This window comes from Chiloscyllium plagiosum, unplaced genomic scaffold (assembly GCF_037043375.1).
Source record: "Chiloscyllium plagiosum isolate Xiang-an unplaced genomic scaffold, Cpla_swu_hap1 HiC_scaffold_4, whole genome shotgun sequence".
Taxonomy (NCBI): domain Eukaryota; kingdom Metazoa; phylum Chordata; class Chondrichthyes; order Orectolobiformes; family Hemiscylliidae; genus Chiloscyllium; species Chiloscyllium plagiosum.
The window spans coordinates 85,488,721-85,514,401 of record NW_028270142.1 but is presented as its reverse complement, the minus strand read 5'-3'; the positions used below and the strand labels follow the sequence as shown (position 1 = coordinate 85,514,401).

Sequence of the window (25,681 nt, the reverse complement as noted above, 5' to 3'; positions counted from 1 at the left end):
AGCTGTGGTCTAACCAAAGTTCGATACAGCTGCAATATAAACTCCTTGTTATTATAATCGCTGCTGTGACTGATAAAGTTGTGTCCCATCTTCCTTCTCAACTATCCTATTAACCTATGGGTATTTGTGGATAAGCGCCCAAAGATCCTTCTCCTCCTCTGATCTTCTGAGTATCCTATCATTCATTGTGCAATCTCCTGTCTTGTTACTTCGTCACTTTTCGGAGTTAAATTCCATCTGCCACTGATCTGCCCGTTTGACCAAATCGTTTATAATCTCTTATAACCCAAGACTTTCTTCCAGACTGTCAACTACAGGCAAGTCCTTGTTTCATCCACAAATTTACTTAGCATTCCCCCCACCCCCATTCTCATCTACATCATTTATATATGTCATGACCAATAAAGGACCCAGCTTTTATCCCTGTGCTGTGCCACTGGACATAGGACTCCAATCACACAAGTAGCCTACTACCACCATCCCTACCTTCTGCCACTAAAACAGCTTTCAATCCAACTTTCCAAATTTTTCTGGATCCCACATACGTTTACTTTCTTTATCAGTCTCTCATGTGGGACCTTGTCAAAGGCCTTGTTGAAATCAATATAAACTACATCAACTGTACAACCATTGCCTACATACTTGGTAGCCATCTCAAAAAAAATCAACCAGATTTGTTCAGCATGACCTCCCTCTGACAAAGCCACACTGACCACCTCAGATCAAACCTTACCTCTTTAATTGGAGATTAATTTTCTCCTTCAGAATTTTCTTCAAAGGTTTCCCTACCACTGATATGAGACTCACTGATCTGTAATTCCTGCTGCTTCTTTCTCTGCACTGAAAAAGCAATGAAAGTCATGGAGTACAGCAGCCTGCAAGTAAGCACTGAAAACCCTATGTGCTAAAAACATGAGCCATTTGGTTGGCAGCCTGTGCTGAAATCAGTGAATGTGCACCAAGAAAGCAATGTGAAGTAGGGTGGCAGCCTCCAAGTAAGCGCAATGTATGTGAGTGCTGGGAAAGAAACTAAGAGCCATAAGATGCATCCTTAAGTAAATACGTGAGATGAATGTGTAGCATTGTGGACAAAACAATCTTGCAGAAGTATGCAAGTTGTAAATATCCTTCAGTACGAAAATGAAGTGTTGAAAGGCTGTAATGGTTAGGCCAAAGGCAGTCACAATAATGTGCTGAGGCTGGTGTTTTGCTGGTGTTGGCTTGCCTTGGATGAAGGGTTGAGGAGGATACAGCCAATGGAACGTGTATGGACATTGAGGTGAAAAACCTGTTGGGATTAGCAATAGTTGAGCTGTGGCTGTCAGGCATTCGGTTTGAACTACAGGTCCAGAATTTGCACTGTCAGTTTGCTTAGGGAAGGAGTGTAGAGTTGCAAGACAGCTAACTGGAGTATTGATGAATGCAAATGCATGGAACTAACATAGTTGCCAATGAATGGTAAGATTCTAAAATGTAAAGCTTAATCAGAAAACTTAACTGTTTTGGGTTAAGATTGCATAATGTTCTTCATTTTTCTATGTTCCCTCGTTTCTTCTAGTCTTGCAAGGACTTCAGGGAATTTTGGTGCTGAAAATTGCAATTTCATTATTCATCTAGATTATAATTCTTACTGAAAACCCTCAGAATGCAAAAAGAAATAGATGATCAGATGGTTATTTATCATTATTTATTAATACATTTGAAAATTTTGCAACGATATGAGAAACATTTTTCTCAATATTTGCAGATGCTGTGCATCCAATTTGCTTTACTCTCAGTAGTTGTGATTAGTGTTTTTTGTAATTTCACCATATTACTGTGCCTGAGTCTTTAGAAAAATAACTTACTGTACTAGTTTATACTCAAAAACAAAAGAAAATCCCCAATTTATTTTTAATATATTCAGACTCATGTGGGTATGTAGACACAACTACTCTGAGAATATAATGCGGATCTGTGTTTTTTACATCATCTTATGGGATTTTCCAGCTATTTTCTATTTTTTGTCAATGTTTCAACAAAACTAAATCCATGGTCATAGTGAACATTAGAAATAACAGAAATAAATAAGGAAACCAAAACTACACACAGTGCTCAAGATGTGGTCTCGCTAATGCCCTGTATTACTGAAGTATTGCATCTTTACCATTATGTTCAATACCTCTTGAAATAAGGGATTGTATTCCAAAGTCACCTCAATTGCCAGGTGTAGCTCCATATTAACTTTTTGCGATTCGTGAACCATTTCTGCTTAAGTAAAACTTAATGTTTTTTCTTCTTCTTGCCAAAGTGAACAACTCCACATTTTCCTACAATATACTCACTCACTCAAACAAACCATCCCTATCTGTCTGCAACTTCCTTCTTCACAACATACTTTCCTCCATATCTTGATGATCTCTGCAAATTTAGCCACCATGCCTTCCCTCCCCTCACCTCACTGATGTAAATTAAAAGTTGAGTCCCCAGGGGACTCCAGTTTATGCAGATTTCTATCTTTTATCATTCATTCAATTTTCTATCTCTACAAATGTGTTACCACATACATCAGGAGCTTTGATTTTCCACAACAGCCTTTGATGCCACGCTTAGAGTCATAGAATAATACAGTATGGAAACAGACCCTCAGCCCAACTAGTGCACTCTGACCATGTTCCCAAACTAAACTAGTCCCACTTGCCTCTGTTGGGGCCATATTCCTCCAAATCTTTCCTTATCATGTACTTTCCAAATGTCTTTGAAATATTGTGAGTGAACCTGCATCCATTACTTCCTTTGGCAGTTAATTCCACGTATGAGCAACTATCTGTGTAAAAACATGCCTCTCACATCCTTTTTCAAGCTTTCTCCTCTTGCCTTAAAAATATATCCTTCGTTTTGAACTCCTCCATTCAAGGAAATGACCCTTGCTATTCACCATATCTGTACCCCCTATGATATTATAAAGCTCTATAACCTCAACTTCCTGGGCTCCAGAGAAAAAAGTCCTAGCCTATCCAGCCTCCCCCTATAATTCAAGCCTTTCATTCCCAGGAACATCCTGGTAAATCTTTTCTGAACTCCTTCCAATTTAATAGTGTTCTTCCTATAGCAAAGCAACAGAACTATACACAGAAGAGGTCTCACCAACATCCTGCACAACCTCAACATGACATCCCAACACCTATACTCAAAGGTCTAAGCAATGAAGGCAAGTGTGCTAACCACCTTCTTAATCACCCTGTGAAAATGTGACACAAATTTCAAAGAATTGTTTACCTGAACCCCCAGGTCTCTTTGTTTTAGTGTTACCCAGGGCCCTACCATTAATTGTATAAGGTAAAAACAAGGACTGCAGATTCTGGAAACCAGATTCTAGATTAGAGTGGTGCTGGAAAAGCCTCTATTCCTGATGAAGGGCTTTTCCCCAAAACGTCGATTTTCCTGCTCCTCGGATGCTGCCTGAACTGCTGTGCTTTTCCAGCACCACTCTAATCCAGATATTAATTGTATAAGTCCTGCCTTGTTTGTTTTACCAAAATGCAATGCCTCACAATAATCCAAATTAAACTCTTTCTGTTACTCCTCAGCCCATTGACTCAATTGATCAAGAAGTCTTTGTATCTTAGATTGCATTCTTCACTGTCCACTAAACCACCAATTTTAATGTCATCCACAAACTTACTAACCATGTTTCCTATATTCTCATCCAAATTATTTATATAAATGATGAACAAAAATGGAACCACTTCATCCAAATGCCTTCTAAAAATCCAGTTATAGTGTAAAGCACATTTTCAGGCTCCCCTTTATCAAGAATGTATGCTATTCTTTCAAAGAATTCCAACAAATTAGTTAAACACGATTCACCTTTGAAGAAACCATGCTGACTCTCCTTGAGCACCTTGAGTTTTTTATGAGTGCAGTGGCAATCACTTCAATGATTAATTCCAACACCTTTCCTTTGATAGATATAAAGTTACCTATAGTTTCTGTGCTATGCTATGTTCTGTTTTTGAATAGAAGGGTTATATTTGGTACTTTCTAGCTGGCAGAACTTTTCCTGAGTCTAGGAAATTTTGGAAAATTAATATCAGCCTATTGACTCCCTCATTCACAACCTCTTTAAGGGCCTAGGATGAAATCCATCTGAGCTCTGAGACTTATTAATCACAGCTCCATCATTTTGTTTAGTGACACTTCTCTTGATTGTGATTTTGCTAAGTTCCTCACTCCCTTCAATCTCCAGATTTGCTGGAATGCCTTTTTGTGTCCTCTATAGTGAAGCAAAATGTCTGCCATTTTTTGATTATCTGCAACTAATTTCCATTCTCACTCTAGAGGAGCATCACTCATCTCCCTTACTCTTTTCCATTATAAGTACCTATAGAAACTCAAGCTATCAATGTTTACATCCCTAGCTAGCTTCTTCTCCAACACAAAGTTCCTCCTGATTAACCTTTTAGTCATTCTCTGCCATTCTTTCCATTCACCCACTCAACTTTGCGCAAACTCTGCTCTGCTATTGAAGCCATAGGGTTTATATGTTGCTAGGGAGGATGTGGGGTGGGGGGGATGGGTCAACTGTATTTACAAGAGGGACATAAAGTAAAACAATGGAATTGGGATTGTGGCTTCAAGAAGAATTCCCACACCTGTCATAGTCACCTCAAATGCTAAGGGCTAGGGGGAAAAGAGGTGGTCAGGTGCTAGCTCACATGGATGGGTTGGGTGAGAACTTGGACAGATATGAAACTGATAGCATTCATGGGAATGCCAGTTGGGGAGGGATCTGAAATATTAGGTACTCATTGAAACATAGACTCGGAGGCGAGAAGCCACTGGCTGTAAAGGACTCACTGTCACCTTCCATCATGCTGGAAGTTGAAACTGTGCAATACAAAGAAAAAAGCTCAAGCGCACCTTGCGTTGATGATGTGTCTCAACTTGTGAGGGAGGGGGCTCCAAGACCTATCGATGTGAGGCACTTTAAAGGGAAAGAACAAGAAATACAGACTTATACCCTGTTTGAGGCACAAACCTGTAGAGACACTAAATCCTTGTGATCCAAATGCACTGGCTCCCTAAATGATGCATTCATCTCTGCCCAGACACTGCTGACTAACTCATTCCACTTTTGGACACAGAGGCAAGGGAAAGAATAGGGATGTATTAAGATGAGATTCACTGGTGTCAGCAGAACCCATTGCCCACGTACACCTTGTTCATCTTGCTTTCACATTGTGCAGCAAACTGTCAACAGAAACATCAATCTATAATACATTCTTGTAGGGAAATGAGGTTAGGTATTATGCTGGCATGGTTATGTTTAGGATTATGCAGAGAGTCAAACAAACAGATGTAGTACCAAAAAGAATACAAATGTCATACTTTCTGTAGAGTTCAATGTCAGTCACGAAAGTGCTCTTGATGGTTTTTTTTGTCTCTCTCTCTCCCTCCCAATCTGTCTTAGTGTTGTTCAAGCTTCCGCAGCTGGGAAGGAGGAGCTAGCTTTCCAGTGCAGCCTGTTGGTTCTGGAAATGTGAGGACTGCAGAGACTGGAGATCAGAGTCAAAAAGTGTGGTGCTGGAAAAGCACAGCCGGTCAGGTAGTATCCAAGGAGCAGGAGAGTCGATAATTCGAGCATAAGCTCTTCATAAGGAATCATCATTTGCTTGAAACGTCAACTCTCCTGCTCCTTGGATGCTGCCTGACTGGCTTGCTTTTCCAGCACCACACTTCTTGGCTCTGGAAATGTGGTTGGGTGACCCTGAGGATCTTTGTTTCTGGATAGCTGTGATATGCTGAGGTGGCCTTCTTGACTTAACTCCCAAAGGTTGGAACAGAGGAAGCAGGATGGAGGTAGAGGGCCCAGCCACTTCTGCAGTGTCCCAAGATGAGACTTCGGAATGGCCTGTGTGTGGTTCCTTCTCTGCCTGGCACCTCTCTGTATCCTTGTGAGGAAGAGGCTCCAGCTGTATATGCTAAGTGCCCTGTGCCCCTGTTGCCATGCCTTCAATCCTGAGGACCAGTGATGGGGATGTTGGGGAGCAGGTGTGCATGTATCCAGCAGACCCTGAGTGTGCTGGACCTGGCTCTCCATGGCAGCTGCCAACCTGTCCGTGCAGCCTCTGGCTTCTGTGGGCATTGCATTCCTACATATGAGTTGCTGCTCCTGTTCCTCTCTATGAATGTGTATGAATTTCCTGATTACTGATACCACAGGGGCCTGGCCTGTCTTGGACTGAGCAGATGTCTAGTCTCCGCAGTCTTCTGAGCGTCTGCTGTATTCCTTCCTCCGTCTATTGTAGAGCTGTCACAGTGATGTGCTCACAGATTTTACTCTCAGACTTTCTGAACCTAACATTTCCATTGAATTATCAATATCAAGAGGCAGCCTTGCCCATGCCTCCCCTGAGGCCTCAGTACTCACTTCCTCAGAGATCAAAGCAGTGGCTTCTGGCTACAGCCAGCTGTTTCTTGTAGAGGTCATGGAAGTTCCTCTGATACTTGCATGGCACGAGAGAGAAGACATTGCTGCCAATGGTGTGCAATGAATTTGCGATAGTGTGCAATGAATGACACTGACATCAGTGTTAATGTGAGACTTGCAATGGAATGAAGAATGGTATTTACTTGGTTGCTGGAACATGGATATCTCAGTATTCCTGCAGGAACGGTCCCAGTCTTCTCCTGCAAGGGCCAGGATTTTCTCCTGGTCAGTAGAGTGAGAGAAGTCTTCTGTCAGCCAGCCCTCCATCCATTCAATCCCTCCCTGCCTACTGTGGGCGGTTTTCTCCTGGCATGAGAGCAAGGGAGGGAATGATTGAAAGGATGTTGCGTGGCACAGCAGTTTAGTACTGGTTCAGGTGGTGGAAAGGCTTGTCAGGCCTCCTAGATGAGCAAGTAGGCTGCATTGAGGCCCACGCAGGGTTGGTGTTGATGGAAGACAGAGCGAGTGAGGGAATTAGTACATGCAGAAGCAAGAATGGCAGAGCGTAGGTCTTGGTGGACACTGGAAGCAGTAACAGCAATAGAGTGAGTTTGAGATAGCAGAGAGATGAATGTGGTACTTATTCTGGCAGAGCAGAGAAGCTCGTTTATGTTCCTGACACTGCTGGGCATCCCTCTCCACCTAGGTGGAGACCTCAGACCAGGCTGCCAGGATTTGGAGTCATGACCTCCTGTGTCTGTTCTCTGCCTGAGTGGCTCTAACAAACCCAACCTGCCTTAGCTTCATACTGGAGCTTCCTGCGTTGCGGCTGGTCCAGGCCTGCTTCGGTCCAAACATAGCCACTGCTCCGGTTGAAGCTGCTGAGAGTCAAGAAGCATCACCTTTCTGGCAGGAAGGGTATACATTCTCCCTTAAAGGAGCAGAAGCCCCACGTGCAGCCACTTCACTTCCTGATCAACAAAATCCAATGGGGAATTTCAGAACTGCAGTTTCAACTGACCGAATCCCCCATCCTCACAACCCCTACCTCTGCATGAAACTCTGTGGGCCCTTGGCATCGTTCATCTGTTTTTTCTTTGATACCCCTCTTTGATAGTATATTGTATGCAAAAGCAGCCATTCTGTGCCACCTTTTGTTCTAACAGACACCTCCTTGAATTTATTTTGGACATTTTTTCTTATTTTACTTTTTTTTAACTTTCCCCATTTTGTTTTATTTTTCATTTTACCTTCCTTTTCTTACATTAGCTTAGTTTTTGTTATCTTTATTGGTCAATTAGGGAAAAAACACAGAGATAAGATGAGGTTATTTTCATGCAGTAAATTGGTATAATGTGGAAATGACCATCTGAAAGGTTGAAGAAAGCCAAAGTGGCTTGGAAAATAAACTGCACAGACAGGAAAATGCAATCATGATGCCACATCATCTCTGATTACTGCACCCTGAGTAGACTCTTTGAATGCTATGCACTGTCCTTGAGATGGCTGCAGCAGTAAAGCGACTGTCACACATCTCCTTCTGGAGCACACCTTTGCAAAGATTTGGCGAAAGATGCAGTTGTTTGTATTGAGGTTAATGTCGAGCAGTTCTGTGATGCAGGCCTGTGTGCCTGGATGACTGTCTACTCAGTGAAAGATACTCTTTTGCCTGCCTGAAACATGTTGCTTTTAATCTCTCAGACAGGTATAGATCTTCAAGCTGGCTTACTGACTGCTTGTTTTGAATGCTAATGTCTTTCTAATGGGTGATGAAATGAAAATGCACTTCCTTCCTTTGATGTCAACATTCAATCCAGTGTCACTGACTGATATTATAAAGGCCTTGCTGAGCAAATTGTTGTGATTTTAAAGTAGCCACTTTGAGTCTTGGATTGAGTTATTGATTTTATTCAAGCATTTGCCCAGAAAACGCTATGCTGGGCAACCTGGCAAGGATCACAAGTTCTGAAAGGATTAACTGATCTTCTGCATTTTCTCCTCCCTGTCTGCAACACGCATTACCCTTTTGTAATGTAATGATAAGCACTTCAGAAAGAACAGTATTCTTCAGCAAAGTGGATACAAAGCAAAGGAAGTGATACCCATGGTTGGAAGTTAATACCCACCATGGAGGTACTTTGATTTTCCTGGAGCTCATTTACTTCAAAAACTACTGGCAATTACTTATGGTTTTGCAAAAATGTTCATAAGATATTAACAAGTACTTTGCAAAATAATTCAAATAGACATGCCGATAGAAGCATACAGGCCAAAGAATTCTATAATTTAAAATCCTTCAATATATTATGATGGAAGTACCTTAGACAGTGGCTTTTCCCCACTGTGCCTTGCAGTGGCTGTTTCAAAGCTTGAGAGCATCCCTCAGTATGTGTCAGTCTGCAACACTTATTCAAGGTCAAATATTTGCTCTGGAAGGCCAAAATGTTTCGGGCAGACAAAAGAGTATCTTTCACTGAGTTGATGGTCGTCCAGGCACAGAGGCCTGCATCACAGAACTGCTCGACATAAACCTCAATATAAACAACTGCATTTCTCGCCAAACCTTTACAAAGGCATGCTCCAGAAGGAGATGTGTGACAGCCCCTTTACCTCTGCAGCTATCTCAAAGACAGTGTAAAGTGGTCAGAGAGCCTGCTCAGGGAACCACACATCAGGATCAAACATTTCCTTTTCCTGCAGAACCTCAAAGTCATTGCATGCTGACCCCTGCCTCTTGGACTTGTGGTCAAAGGTATTTTTCTGTACAAATATTTCCATCAGGGATACATGACATGATAAGGTCCAAGTGTTAAGATTATTCCATAGCAATGGTGCCAGACCTATCCTTCACAACACTGGGGACAGGTAAAGCTGCAATACAGAGTGACACTTGATGTTTGGGGACCAGGTCTCTGGACAACTTGATGCAACCACAGACAAAGGAGGCCATCAGGATCAGAATAACATTGGATATGTTCTTCCCTCCAATTGAGGGTTTTGTATAAGGTTTCCCTGCTGAAACATCACCCAGGTAAAGTAGAAGATGGCTTGGGTGACTGCTGCAATGCAGGCTTGGGGAATGGGCCAGACCTACCGACGTAGAGCAATACCAAGACCGGATCATACCTCATGACTAGTTTTATATCCATCATCCAGAAGAAGTGGTGCCCCCACGTGTCCAGTTTCTGCTTCACTGTGGTTTTTAGTAATGCCAAGCTATATACTGGTACCTGCATGCTGATGGAGAAAGAGACAAGGAGTTGGCCGAGTTCCTGAAGAACATGGCCTCATTCCTACCTTTGCTCCCAAGGCCTGTAACAGGAGATAACGATATCCTCCTTACGCAGGGAAGCCTTAAGCTGATGGCCTCTCTGCCGAAGAGTGTCACCTCTCTCAGGCTCACATCCTTCCTGATGTATTCAGAAAAAGGCTGTACGTAGGACACAAATAAGGTAGGGAGCGAGGTGAGCACTGCCTGACTCCAGACTTGAATGAGAAACTTTCAGATTCCCAATCAATGATTTAGATTGCCCTAATGATGTTTGTGTAAAGCAACTGGATCCAATTGCAAATCCTTCCTCAAAGCCCATTTATGATAACAGATCCATCCTGTAGTGTGTAATGTTCTGTCAAATTCCATCTTTTGGCCCAGGCTGTGGAGGCTGGTGCCCATCATCCCTTTCCTGCTTTTAGGCAATTGTATCTCTGAGTAGCACAAAGCTCTTAGAGATCTTCCTTCCAGGTACAGTACAGGTCTGGTCAGGATGAATCACCAACTCTAGAGCAGACTAGACCTGACCTGTTTTGAAAATGTGTCTGCAGAGCTTTTTAAAAAAGTATACAACTATCTGGCATAATAAGTATTTACCTCTCACTGCGGTGTCCTAAAGTTACTTTCTCATTTAACACACCAGTCTAATTATCTATAATTAAATTATACAATTGGGTATTATCTAGTAAATTTCAACAATTTCATGAAATGGTTTTTCGGACATGTTAGACACATTTTTGCATTCACCATGTTATTTTTGGATGTAGCAGTACACCTAACGAATCAGAAAATTAGACCTCTACCCATTAAATTTTCATTTTCACCTGATTAAAATTTATGATGTCAGATTCAATGTGTGTAGGAAACATCCATGAGTTTGTGGATTGATGCATGTAAATGATGACAGTTGTAATGAATGGACATAATTTTCCATAATGTAAACAGAATACTCTGGAAATACTTAGCAGGACTGGCAACATATCTGGGAAACAGTTAACACTTCAAGTCTGTGACCTATCATTGGAACTGATTTTCATTTAGTGCTGCTTTGATTCCCTACCCAAATACTGTATAGACTTGACAGCCAGCTTTGCAGCATGCTGAGCTGTGGACCAAAGCAAAGAGCCAGGAGGAAGATCTCCAGGTCATTCACAATTGTTTTGCTTTGTTTTTTTTTCCTTGTTATCATTTAGATGTTCAAAAGCCTTTGAGGAATTGCTGTGGTGTTTTCTTTGTACTGCAACTGATATAATGAAGTAAAAGGCTTTCACCATGAAATCCTCCCAGGATTGAGAGAAGGAAACAATTAAGGAGAGATATTGAGCATTACAGGATGCACTAAATATTGACACCCTGATGAAGAGCTTTTGCCTGAAACGTTGATTTTCCTGCTCCTCGGATGCTGCCTGACCTGCTGTGCTTTTCCAGCACCACTCTAATCTAGCACCAAATATTTATTGTTAGGGGTGTGCTCACCTTAAATTACTATGAAATTAGCCCACTACTTCAACATCTATATTTTGCCCGGGCTTTCAACAATGTGCTATCCCCTACATTTCAATGCAGGCTACAAAGCATGACTTCTTGGTACCTAAATCACTTTCTAAACCTTCACAACATTCTGCACATGACACTTTAATATAACCAAATGTTAATAATTAAAACCTATATAACTATAGTTTTTGCTACATGGTCACCTTTGTAACAATGTATGTTGAATATTTTCTTAAAACTAACATGATACTTCAGTGGAAACAGTTGACACAAATGGTAGTGAACCAGAAATCAAGCCTTACTATTTTCAGATTTACCACAATGTAAAATTTTGATTAAACCACCAAATGGTTAATTAACCTTAGCCATTTAATTCAGGTGACAGCATATGCACTACATTAGTTTTTCATTATCAAAAAAAACTATTTTGTTTTATTGTAATAAAACTGTTTTGAATCAACTTCAGGAAGAGAAATATGGATCATTAACTAATAATTCTATAATGTAAACTCTGCTGCTTTCAAAAATTCCCACACACATACGTACAGACTCAGAAAGAGACAAGGCGAAGATATTAAGAGTTTAAAAAGACAGAAAGAAATGCAGACCACAAGAGTTGAGTTAGCTTCTTTCAATTCCTTCTGCTTTTATTCAGTTCTTTTTTTGCTGATGTGATAAGCTTTTTTGCGCACCAATGCGGTCTTTCATTCACTTGTTGAGTCTTTTCTCCTTTTTACTTTGAAAAGACAAGTTGGAGAGAGCGCAGTTTTAAGGGAAATGATGAGTGAGGTTTTATGTTGCTCTCCACTCAGAAGGATGAGGCAGAAATTAAAATGCTTTCTCTTGGCAGACTAGATGTTTCTGCTATATGGTTCAGATGGTTCCTGTAGCCCTGTCGATGTAGCCCTGAAACTGCCCTGACACTCATATACACCATAGAACCATTGCATCTACATCTTTTCCACTCCTTTAATGAGGCGACATTGTAGTTGCAACTCACAATGAGTTCCAGCAATTCATTTTAAATACTGCCGCAAGTAACTCACTTCCTAACTCCCCAAAGCCTGTCCACCAGCTACAAGGAATAAGTCAGGAGTGTGATGGAATACTCTCCAATTGCCTGTTGGATGTAGCTCCAACAACACTCAAGAAGCCTGACACTGACATTGACCAACCAGGTTGTATCCTCTACCTGTCATCACCTATCCCCACTTCACCACCCTGCCCCCACCTCCCCCTTTATTTGCAGCTCCCCCCACACCCATCATCAGTCCTGAAGAAGGGTTACACCCAAAACGTTGACATCTACACCTCATGTTCTGACTGGCTTGCTGTTTTCTTCCAGCCTCCTGACTCTCCAGGACAAAGCAGTCCACTTCATTGGCACTGTAAGATGCACTGCAGGAATTCACCAAAGATCCTTAGATAGCATCTTCTAAACCATGATCTCCTCCATCTAGAAGGACAGGGCAGCAGATACATGGGACCACCTCTATTTGCAAGTTCCCCTCCAAGCCACTCCGCATCCTGACTTGGAAATATATTGCCGTTCTTTCATTGTCGCTGTGTCAGAATTCTAGAATTTCATTCCTAGCACATTGTGGGTCTTCATAAAACATGGATGCAGTGGTTCAAGAAGGCAGCATATATGCCCTTCTGAAGGGCAACTAGGGACGGGCAATATGTGCTGGTCATCAGTGACAGCCAAATCTCACAAGTGAATAAAAAAAGGTCTTCTTCCACAATTTCCATGGATTAAAGCAGTATCTTTTCCCAATTTTAATCTACAGTGCAAAACTAAAAGCCAACCAATTCTTATGAATAAGTTTAAGCCTCATGAGGTTGAAGTGACTCACTTTCTGGAATCAGAAGTCTGAAGCAGAACTGTTGTGAACTGAATGTATCCATAACTGTATGAGCAGCCTAGGATATTTTCAGCCACAGGATACAAGCCAGCGGGACTGGCAAAATACTCTGATAACTGAGATACAATACCACCATCCATGCTCATTCCTGCATTTCAGTCCTTTTGAGATCAGTGAAATCCTCTTTCTAGATATTCCATAACTGATAACCAACATGTCAAAGCTCAAATAAATAATGCAACACAATCTGAAATCCATGAACTCGATGATAATAAACAGTAAGAAAGGCTGCACTTGCTCTTAGGCTGCTGTGTGGACATGCTGATTTAAAACTGCCACACATTTACATTGTGAACTGCATTATTGTAAAACCATCCTCAACAGCAGTCTTGTAGGCTCCTATTCCCAAGCAACTGTCTAAAATACTTAGCTTCATATCTGTACCAATTTCTAATGCAACAAAACATCCTTACTTTAAAGCAGATAATATGAAATAGAACTATAAAATTGTTACTGTACAAAAAGAGACAAATTAGCCCACATGACCATTATTGCTATCTGCAAGCGTAAGTTACTTGATTCCACTCTCTGTCCTTGCCCCATTGTGGTGCATTGTGTTTTGCCTTCAGATCCTAATCCAGTTTGGGTTCAAGTCCCATCCGCTCCAGAGATATCTGAGCAGATTGATAATTTAAACATTTTATTGCTATTAACTCTCTATTACCCCATCAAGAAAAGGTCAAGTTAATTAAACAGTATTTGTCTTTAATAAATCAATGTAGACTTTCCTGAATTAATCCATACTTAGCCTATGATTGTTAAATTTTAGCCCAGATTCTGATTTTTAAAAGTATTCCTATTACTGGGGTTAAACTGACTGGTGTTGAAGAGTGTGGTACTGGAAACGCACAACTGGTCAGGCAGCATCCAAGGAGCAGGTGAATTGACATTTTGAGCACAATCTCTTCATCAGGGCATAAGTTCGAAACATCAATTCTCCTTCTCCTTGGATGCCGCCTGACCGGCTGTGCTTTTCCAACACTACACTCTTCAACTCTGATCTCCTGCATCCGTAGTCCTCACTTTCTCCTCCTTAAACTGACTGATGTTTGACTTTGCTTTTCTTTTGATCAAGGGTGGAAGATAAAATGGTAAAAACAATGACTGCAGATGCTGGAAACCAGATTCTGGATTAGTGGTGCTGGAAGAGCACAGCAGTTCAGGCAGCATCCAAGGAGCTTCCAAGGGTGGAAGATAGCTGAGGCAGGATGCAAGATAGAATTCAAGACAACAGGTTTCTCTACCACCTGTGTCATCATTATCTGCTTCTGTTTTCTTAGCTCTTTCACACAAATTATACCCTTCCATTTCACTTTTCTAAATCTGTCCAGACATTTGAAATGAGGGAATTTACCTACAAGAACCGATATTTCATAGGCCTCACTCTTAGTCGTCTCCTGCAGTGAGTCAGTAAGAGAATTTCCAACTGTTCATGGTGAATCAATAATGTCATGGCCACAGATCAGAACCTCAAATTACTGAGGACATCTTTAACCTATAATTCTAAAATGTGTGTTTTTAAAAGAAGGCTGATATAGCCAAAATGGCTGTGAATGTAAGTTAAGGCAACGCCTACAGAGAAGTCATATCTATGGACGAGAAGGAAATTTCAAACAACAGCCCTTCAAAGGAAGGATGAGGCAAAACAAAACTGATCCCAGAGGCTGATGACTTCCTGCTCAACAAGAAACTAGCTCCTGCAGATTACGTCCCAAACTGTAGGCACATTTTGTGTTCTCTCTTTGAAGAACACACACAAGCCAGTTTCAACTCAGCTGGACTGTGCTAGCTGGACTGAACATTCTCAGGTAAACCAGGCAGCTTTTGAGAATTAGCATGCTGTGAAGGTCACAGTCAAAGAATTATAACCTAGTTAGGTAAGGACACTCTCTCACCGAGCTAGCTGGCAGACAAAAGAAAATAGCACAACAAAAAGAATTTTTCTCACCCTGAATGCTGGAATTCAGTCACAGTCAAAATGAATCCAAACTATAGAATACCATGCAATCTGCAAAACTAAGAATTGCAAAACTAATGTGGCACAGTGGCTCAGTGGTTAGCACTGCTGTCTCAGCACCAGGGACCCAGGTTCGATTCCAGCCTCGGTGACTGTCTGTCACATTCTCCCCGTGTCTGCATGGGTTTCCTCTGGGTGCTCCAGTTTCATCCCACCATCCAAAGATGTGCAGGTTAGGTGAATTGGTCATGCTAAATTGTCCATAAAGTTAGGTGCATAAGTTAGCGGGGATAGGTCTGGATGGGTTACTCTTCGGAGGGTTGGTGTGGACTAGTTGGGTCAAAGGGCATGTTTCCATGTTGTAGGGAATCTAATCTAATCTAACTCTTTAACTAGCAACATAAATATTACTGGAACCCTCCTTGAAAATGGTCACAATATTCAACTATCCACTCTTCCCAAACAATTCAGAGTATGATCTGTATACCTTTCCTTACCTTTCCTTTTGTGTTCATATATGGTGCATTAGTATTTTATCTTGCATGTAGCTACTGATAAATTCTCTTCTTTGTTAATTCAAGGAAGCCTTCTTAAATTGGCTCTTTTTAAAACAAATTAATGGTTCTGAAAGGAATGCATCCACAAAGAATGGGACCATTTTTCAAATAATCATGTTGCAATCAACCCGGGAGAGATGAGAAAAGAAAGTGAGCTACTTCACCTCTCCTCATTTGAAGGCTTAATAGTTTGGTGTATTCCATTCAGAACTGTAATGAAATGGGAAATTCATCTGGGGTCTGTCAGCATGCTACCTATGATTGAAGTATACATGTATACATAATACTGAGCCATGTTAGATGATTTATTTTACATTTGACCGCTTGCAGAGCTGAATGAATAAACAATTTCTCTGGAATATTGCGCTGTATATATTATATATCTTATATGTTGTACATATTGAGATCTGTTTCATGGGCATTTATTATAAGATTTGAAAGTCCTTGAACTGCTTGGAGGTGAGCAAAGATTAGTGTCATAAATACTTACTAATTATTAATTGTTTCTCCTTTCTTAACCGTTCAGCCAGCATTTTTCTGCACTGTTTCCACATGTTTAGTGTTTTGTATAAGATATTAAACAGGCAGTGATTGCTGGAGATGATGAATAGATGAAAAAAATACAGGTGATTTGGTGATGGTGAGGAAAAGAAAGTATTCAGTTGTGTCTAAGAGCATTTCTGGATATGAAAGAAGAGAAGAAAAGAAAGGAAAAGTAAACTGATAATGACTGCTTTACATTTGTTCTGGACTGCTCTCCTTGAGGGTCATGATGCTCTCCACATTTTGATAAAAATTCTACCAGCTGTGTCAAAGATGCAGGATAACATCAACCTGCTAGATGCCTGACAGATGTTGTTTTATATAACATCTTGGTAGCTCCCAAATTTGAGACTTTCATTTCAATGCCCATGTTAAAATGCTGTAGACCTCAATATTATGTAATGATGCACAAATTGTCCGCCCCGAATGAATTAAACTGCCTATCATAGGTAATTCCACACATAAACATCTTAAATTAGAATGACATACTTAGGGCAGAATTTGATGCCCTCCACCAATGGTATGTTTGCTTGTGAGGACCCTGCTGCCTTTATGCCACTATCTTAGCTTACACGCGACCATCCTTCTCACCAGTTAATAAAGCCTGTTAACAGCAAGTGGACAATTAGTGCCTACTTAATGTGACGGTTAGTGCCGGGGGATAGGGTCATACTAAAATGTGCCTCATTAGGAGACTTAGAAAGTGGGGTGGACTTGCTGAAAGTTACTCCCTGCCTTGTTGTTGGCCCTTATAACCCTTTACAATACCCATCCTGGGCTTCTACTTAGCATCACTCACCTGCATCTGAATCCATTGGTAATCATAGACCTAGAGTGCGTATAGTGCTAGCAGCAGCAACTGCTTCCCCATTGCCACAGTTGCTAGTCTCTAAATGGCCAGCAACTCTTTGGTGGGGCAGTACCTCCACCTCCCAGAGAAATGTCATCACTTTCTAACTAAGCATCTGACAGGCACAGCTCTGAAAACCTTTCCAGGAAGAAGTGATGCAAGGCTTTCAGAAGTTATCCAGGCCACTGTCACCTTCATTAAATACTGCCCTTGGTGTCAGCATGGTAGAGATCAGGAAATTGCAATTTATGCCCTCCATACAGACATATGCCAATAGAAGTCCAGTGTCACTGATTTATAGAGATGAGCGTCTCCTCTATGCTGCTGGAAAGATTTCAGTTTGCAAGCCAAGTTCAATATCGATTTGTACCTGAGCTAAACTCATCAACCACAATCAATGTGTGAAACAGTTTAATACAATCACAGCTGCTAGCTGCACATAACATGAACTCAATTCAATAAAGAAGTAGAGACATTTGTTCCCAATTTATGAAGGAACATTTTTAGTATGTAATATTTATTTCATTCTATCTCTGATGCTGAGATTATCTTGTTTTCAGGTTGGGTGTGATGGGGTTTCTCGCCTCAGTGCTTCAGCCCTGAATAATGAATTCTTTGCTTACGCAGCACAAGGTTGGAAGGAACGATTAGCAGAAGGTACAATTAATTCATCAATTCATCTAAATCTGTGATGTACAAGCAGAACTTTGAATTTGATGCTTTCATCAAAGTAGGAGTATTCAATTTTGTCTAGCCTGTGGCCATGTTTCTTCTGTAGTATTTCCTCAACCTTCTCTCCCATGAATAGTAAAAATTTTCAGGTGCATTCTCCGCATTGTTAGTGTAGCTTTCGACACCCTCTACCCAGCAGAATGGCAACTAGTAAGCACGTTGAGTTCAAATGAGCTCCTGCTTACTGGCCTCACAAACAAAACTCACGTTAGCAGCCCTCCCAAGTAATATGCACAGTGTGCAATTGTCATTGAATTTCAGGCTGTTTTACTGATCAGTAAAAGTTAGTGTCAATGTCAATGTAAAATCTGCATTATCGTCCACGAGACAATTTATTGGAGTCTTTTCACAAACATATCATGCGATATTGTGAACATTAAATCAGATGAGGTTTGAATAATAGCTATATGTGGAAATTGTGTCAACATTTATAAATTCCTATTTTCTTTCAGATTGAATGTCAGTTGTATATAAATCCTGTGAAAATATGAATCCCAAAGACATAGCTTTGTCATAATTTAAATATATTCAAAAATCATTAATTTCTAAACCAGGCAATAAAACTTAGCAGACATTTAGATTTAGAGGTTAAACCTAGACAAATTTTGATTTTGACCTCTTATTTAGCACATATGCTGACATTTTCGTCTTGTGATTTTATATTTTAAACTAAAAATATATTTTACTGCAAGAGATACAAAATATTTAAATATTGAATTTTACTCTTGAATTTATGCATAACTGAGTCTGATAAATGTGACCCCAATTCCATTGTATCATGGTTTAAATACAGCACATACTTACAATATTTATAAACAGCAATTCACTTCATGGATGCAAGTAGAACTGACACTGGTCATTGTGCCTGACACAATGATAGCCCAATTTATCTGAATTGAAAGACCACTGATATAACTATTTTCAATGGAAAAATATATCATTTCAATGATTTAGGAAGGAAATAGCATGATTCAATATTACTTAAATGTAATCCTCGAACAAAGATTTGAAGAAGGGTCACACCCAACTCCATGCTTGCCTTGAACTCCTTGAACTTAAATCTCTATAAGGTCACCCTTCAGCCTCTGGTGCTCCAGAGAAAACAGCCTCAGTCTGCTCAACCTCTCCCTATAGTTCAAATCCTCCAACCCTGGCAACATCTTTGTAAATCTTTTCTGAATCCTTTCAAGTTAAACAACATCTTTTCGATAGGAAGGAGACTAGAATTGCACGCAATATTCCAACAGTGGCCTAACCGATGTTCTGTACAGCCGCAACATGACCTCCCAACTCCTGTACTCAATACTCTGACCAATAAAGGAAAGCATACCAAATGCCTTCTTCACTATCCTATCTATCTGTAACTCTACTTTCAAGGAGCTATGGACCTGCACTCCAAGGTCTCTTTGATCAGCAACACTCCCCGGAACCTTACCATTAAGTGTATAAGTCCTGCTACGTTTGCTTTCCCAAAATGCAACATCTCGCATTTATCTAAATTAAACTCCGTTTGCCACTCCTCAGCCCATTGGCCCATCTGAATAAGATCCCATAATTTTAAACTAGTTATGGAGAAGGGCAAAACTGGTTCACAGGTTAAAATTCTAAATTGGGGCAAGGCGAATTTTGATGGAATTAGACTGGAGCTTGCAGGGTTTGATTGGAATAATTTGTTTGCAGGCAAAGGGACCTCCATCAAGTGGGAGGCCTTTAGAAGTGATATAGCTAGAGGTCAAGGTCTATATGTTCCTGAGAGGGTGAAGGGCAAGGTTAGCAGGAATAGGGAACCCTGGATGACAGGAAATATTGAGGCTTTGGCCAGTAAAAAGGAGACGTGGCTAAGGTACTGGCAGCGGGGATCAAGGAAATCCCTGGAAGTATGCAGAGAATACAGGAGTTTACTGAAGAAGGACATCAGGAGGGCGAAAAGGGGTCACGAAATAGCCTTGGCTGAGAAGATTAGGGTGAATCCAAAGAGGTACTTTAAGCAGGAGATGGGTGAGGTTCTCAATGAATATTCCTTCTCTGTGTTTACCGTGGAGAAAGACATGAAAACTTGTGAACTAAGAGAAGTTAGTAGTGATATCTTGGGGACAGTGCATATCACGGTAGAGGAGGTATTGACCAGGAAGGTTGACAAGGGCAGGGCGGTAGACATAGTCTACATGGATTTCGATAAGGCCTTTGATAAAGTTCCACATGGTAGGCTGCTCTGGAAGGTTAGATCACATGGAATCCAGGGTGAGCTGGCAAATTGGATACAAAATTAGCCTGATGGTAGGAAGCAGATGGTAATAATGGAAGGGTGCTTGTCGGACTGGAGGCCTGTGACGAGTGGAGTGCCTCAGAAGTTGGTGCTGGGCCCATTACTGTTCATTATCTATATCAATGATTTGGATGAGAACATGATTAGTAAGTTTGCTGATGACACTAAAATAGGCGGTATCATGGAATGTGAGAAAGGTTACCAGAAATTGCAGCAGGATCTTGGATCACCTGGTGAAGTGGACCGAGAAATGGCAAATGGGGTTTAATATAGATAAACGTGAGGTCTTGCATTTTGGAAAGTCAAATAAAGGTAAGAGTTTCATGATGAATTGTAGGGCCTTAAGGAGTATTGTGGAGCAGAGAGAGCTTGGAGTTCAGGTTCACAGTTCTCTGAAAGTGGAGTCACAGGTAGACAGGGCATTGAAGAAGGCTTTTGGCACACTGGTCTTCATCAGTCAGGGCACTGAGTATAGATATTGGAAAGTTATGTTGCGGTTATACAGGACTGGTGAGGCTGCACTTGGAGCAATGTGTTCAGTTTGGTCACCTTGTTATAGGAAAGATGTTATTAAACTGGAAAAAGTGCAGAAGAAACTTACAAGGATGTTGCCTGGACTCAATGGTCTGAGTAATAGGGAGAGGTTGGACAAGTGAGGACTTTTTTCTTTAGAGCATAGGAGCCTGAGGGGTGGTCCTTATAGAGATGTTTGCAATCATGAGAGGCAGGAATAGGGTGAAAGTACTCAAGTCTTTTTCCCAGGGTTAGGGAATCAAGGACTAGAGGGCATCTGTATAAGGTTAGAGGGGAAAGAATAAAAGGAAACCTGAGTGGCAACTTTTTTATACAGAGGTTGGTACGCATATGGAATGAGCTGCCAGTGAAAGTGGTTAAGGTGGGTACATTAATAACATTTAAAAGGCATTTGGACAAATATATGTAAGTGGAAAGGATTAAAAGGATGTGGGCCAAGTGCAGGGAAATGGGGTTAGTGTGGACGAACATTTTGATCGGCATGGACCAGTTTGGGCCGAAGGGTCCGTCTCCATGCTGTTGGACTCTATGACTCTAAGACTGTATGACTTTATGACTGTACCTGATAAGCCCTCTGACTACTGGCATCCAAACTCCCCTGACTAAGGTGGCAGGCCATCCCCAGACAACTGTTGCCCAATCTCTAGACTGCAAGGACATGGATCTCCAGTCTCTGGTACCACCAAGCACCTGACTATGGCCAAACCCCTAGACTACAACTGGACCAGCCAAGAAACATGATTAGATATGGAAGATGGTTGGTTGTAGGTTAGTGCTAAAATCCTATGTAGTGACCTGGCAGAAACATACACATTCCTGACTGTCCGTCAGCTCCGGAATATATGCTTGAAGTCTGAAGTATTGGAATTGGGTAGAAAATAAGTATAATGATATTCTGTGGCTGCTGCTTTGCCAATGGCAAGTTGCATGCTAGACGGGTCCAGGAAGAGTGGGACCATTGACCATGAAGAGATCTTGTGCTCCATATAAAAATGAAATAAGATTATGGTCACAGTTATTATGGTCACCAGCTGCACTGGTTGTTGAAGCGATTTTTTTTGTGGCAAATGGAAGATTGGAAGTGTAATTTTAAAATGGTGGATGGGTATTAATGAGATGGAAATGCATGGAAATTAGTTTCTCACCTCTCACAGACAAGATTCTAAACTTGTCATCCTCGGCTTGATGACAAACTCGATAAGTAGTTTTTCACTTTGAGAATCTGATTTTTCACTCTCAACTCTTCGAGGAGGGGAAATTTCTGCCTATCGCTGCTTCAAACTGATGCACAACCAACAAAGGAGATTGTAACATTCAATCAGCAACTTTTGTTTTCACCATTCAATCAATCTGATTACCAATTACCAATTACCATGCCAGTTAGTAAAATTCTTGTAAACTGTATACAAGGCAAAAATGAACTATGAAGTTAAATTATAAATTCAAGGAATAGAAGACAAAAATATTTTGGATATGTAATAAGAACAAAATCACCAAGGGATAAATAGTTAAACTGCAGATAATAGAGGTATGGCAGAAATATTAAATAATTATTTCATATTGTTTTATACTAATGAAATAGATAAGCATATGCAGGGATGACTAATGAGATAATTGCAACTATAATAAAAATAGTCGTAAATTTAAACAAACTAAGAGAAGATAAAGTTGTTTGTCCAGATGGATTCTAAGTTGTTTAAAATAATCTAAGGAAGAAATAGCCACGGAATTACTAGTTATATTTTTTATAATTAGTTCATAAAATGTATCATGCGAGAGGACTGACAGACAGCTAATGTAATTCCTTTATTTAAGAAGAGGAACAGAACATGTCCAGGGAATTTTAGCCCAGCAAGCCTTACATCAGTCATTTGAAAAAATAATGGAATCTTTACTAAATGTGACAGTAGATGAACATTCCGAAATGAGAAATGGAATAGATATGTCTGTCCAGGATAACTGTTGCCTTTTACTTTATGCTAATGACATTAGCATCTGGCTGTTGTGTTTGCACTGTGTCTTGTATCTAGGATTGTGGCTTAAGTTTTGGGCAGCATGCTGGCTCAGTGGTTAGCACTGCTGCCTTACAGCACCAGAGACCTGGGTTTAATTCCAGTGTTTGGTGACTGTCAGTGTGGAATTTGCATGTTATTCCTGTGTCTTTGTAGGTTTTCTCTCGGTGTTCCAGTTTCCTCCCATGTCTAAAGATTTGCAGGTTAGGTAGATTGGCCATACTTAAAAAAGTAATTTTCGTAGTGCAGTCAGGGATGTATAGGCTAAGTAGATTAGCCAAAGTAAGTGTGGGGTGTGGGGCACAGGGATACAGTAGGGGCTGGGTCTGAATGGGATGCTGTTTAAAGGGTTGGTGTGGACTCAATGGGCTGAATGGCCCCTCCTTTCACACCGAAGAGATTCTATGATTCTACTTGACCAATGTACCCAGCATTGCTTGCTATTTGGCAAAGATAGCAATCTATCTGTGTTTTAACATCCAAAAGCCTGCTACAGTAAAGAGACCAAAACTGCACACAGTACTCCAGGTTTACTCTCACCAAGGCCATGTACATATTCAGTAGGTTTTCCTTGCTCCTGTACTCAAATCCTCTTGCAATGAAGTCCAACATAGAAGTTGCTTCCAAACTACTTGCTGCAACTGCATCTTGCTTTCAGTGACTGGTGTTCAAGGCACCCAGGTCCCTTTGTACATTGACATTTCCTAATCTATTGCCAGTTAAATAAGATCTGGAATGCATGACAACGTGAAAACGTTGCCCCTTAAGTTGCTTTTAAATCCTTCTTCTCGCACCCTAAACCTAGGCCCTCTAGTCTGGACACCCTCACCCAAAGGAAAATACTTTGTCTATTTACCATATTCAGGGCCTTCATGATTTATAAGCCTCTATAAGGTTACCCTTCAGCCTCCGAAGCTCCAGGAAAAACAGCATCAGCCTATTCAGCCTCTCCCTCTAGCACAAACCCTCTAAAACTGGCAACATCCTTATAAATCTTTGTTGAACCCTTTCAAGTTTCACAACATCCTTCCTATAGGAGCAAAACCAGAATGGCACACAATATTCCAAAGGTGGCCTAACTAATGTCCTGTACAACCAAAGCATGAACTCCCAACTCTGAATGCTCTGACCAATAAAGGAAAGCATACCAAATACCTTCATCACTATCCTGTCTACCTGCAACTCCATTTTGAAGGAACTATGAACCTGCACGCCAGAGTGTCTTTGTTCAGCAACAATCTCCAACACCTTTACCATTATGTGCATAACCCCTGTTCTGATTTGCCTTTCCAAAATGCAGCACCTCACATTTACCTAAATCAAACTCCATCTGCCACTCCTCGGCCCATTGGACCATCTGATCAAGATCCAATTGTACTCTGAGATAACCTTCTTCAATGTCTTCTACATCTACAATTTTGGTGTCATCTGCAAATTTACTAACTATCCCTCTGATGTTCAGTGTAATTGCAAGTCTTTTTTTTTTACTATTCATATACTTTCATAAAGATTGTCCAAACTACCTTTGCCAAATTGTCTTTCATACCACTAACACATACTCTTATACACTACTACAAATTTGGTTTCCCAGACTGTACAAATATTACAGTCTCTCACTACTACTTGTTACACCTACTTCTAATTTGCTGTGGCCTACAATATAATCATCATATCATAGAATCCCTACAGTGTGGCAACAGGCCCTTTGGCCCAACAAATTCACATCGATTCTCCGAAGGGTAATCCACCCAGACTCATTCCTCATTACTCTACATTTAGCCCTGACTAATGCACCTAACCTACACATCCCTGAAAACTATGGGCAATCTAGCATGGCCAATTCACCCAACCTGCACATCTTTGGATTGGGGGAGGAAACCGGAGCACCTGGAGGAAACCCATGCAGACACAGGGAGAATGTGCAAACTCCACACAGACAGTCGCCCGAAGCTGGGATCAAACCTGGGTCCCTGGCGCTGTGAGCCACCGTGCCACCACTATCATCATCATAGAATCCAAATCTGGTGTTAAAGGCCCATGTTTTCAGTTTCCTAACTCCACCCAATTAATTCTACTTCTTGATTTTCTGAGCTAAGATAATTTTTCTCTGCTGTCATGTATACATCTATTATTATCAGAGCTACATTCTGCTTTTTCTTAATTTGCTTATCTCTTCCCAAAGGTAAATCCTGCAATATTTATTTTATAATTGAATTGAGTGGTGGATGAAACTTAAAGGGCTTCCAGATTAAGTACAGCATACTGAATAACATATTGACCATGATAAATGGTGTATTCTGACTTTGACACATAGGAGTCCTTTCATATTTCTCTATCCTGGCCAATCTTTTCATTTGCCATTAGCTTCCTACATACTCTTCTTTCCTCTTGGTCTTCGTCCATGTCATCTTCTCTCCATAATTCACTTACAAGTCTGTTTCCTCATAAGATATGATCTATCGTTATAGTATAAAAATAAAGAGAATGCGGACACAGTGAGGATAAATTAAATTGCTCAAAAATCATAATAAAACTGGAACAATGACTTTGTTCATATGTTGCCTAAAGTTGTATTGAGTTTATTTTTATATCTTGTATTTGAATCAACATAATACAAGCAAATAGCATGTTGACTGTTCAGCCTCAGATAGAGCAATTATACCAATTTCAGATGCATTCGAGCACAGAGATCAATAGATGGCCTAAAAGAATAATTAGTGGGCGGCACGGTGGCCCAGTGGTTAGCACTGCTGCCTCACAGCGCCTGAGACCCGGGTTCAATTCCCGCCTCAGGCGACTGACTGTGTGGAGTTTGCACGTTCTCCCCGTGTCTGCGTGGGTTTCCTCCGGGTGCTCCGGTTTCCTCCCACAGTCCAAAGATGTGCAGGTCAGGTGAATTGGCCATACTAAATTGCCCGTAGTGTTAGGTTAAGGGGTAAATGTAGGGGTATGGGTGGGTTGCGCTTCGGCGAGTCGGTGTGGACTTGTTGGGCCGAAGGGCCTGTTTCCATACTGTAATGTAATCTAATCTAAATCTAATCTAATCTAAATCTAAATAATGAAGCACCTAATTACAGGTACAAAACACTTGTGCAAGTATGTCCTTGAAATTTTACAGGTCTTTGCTG

General features: G+C 40.9%; 1 protein-coding gene across 1 annotated transcript in view; it reads left to right on the top strand.

The window, feature by feature from the left end:
• The window catches only part of LOC122549068 (putative Polycomb group protein ASXL3), a 227,608-nt gene that overhangs the window by 184,985 nt on the left and 16,942 nt on the right, over positions 1-25,681 (top strand). Inside the window, exon 7 of the mRNA XM_043688272.2 lies at positions 17,570-17,666. Coding sequence (XP_043544207.2) covers positions 17,570-17,666 — 97 coding nt within the window. The remainder of the gene's footprint in view (positions 1-17,569; positions 17,667-25,681) is intronic.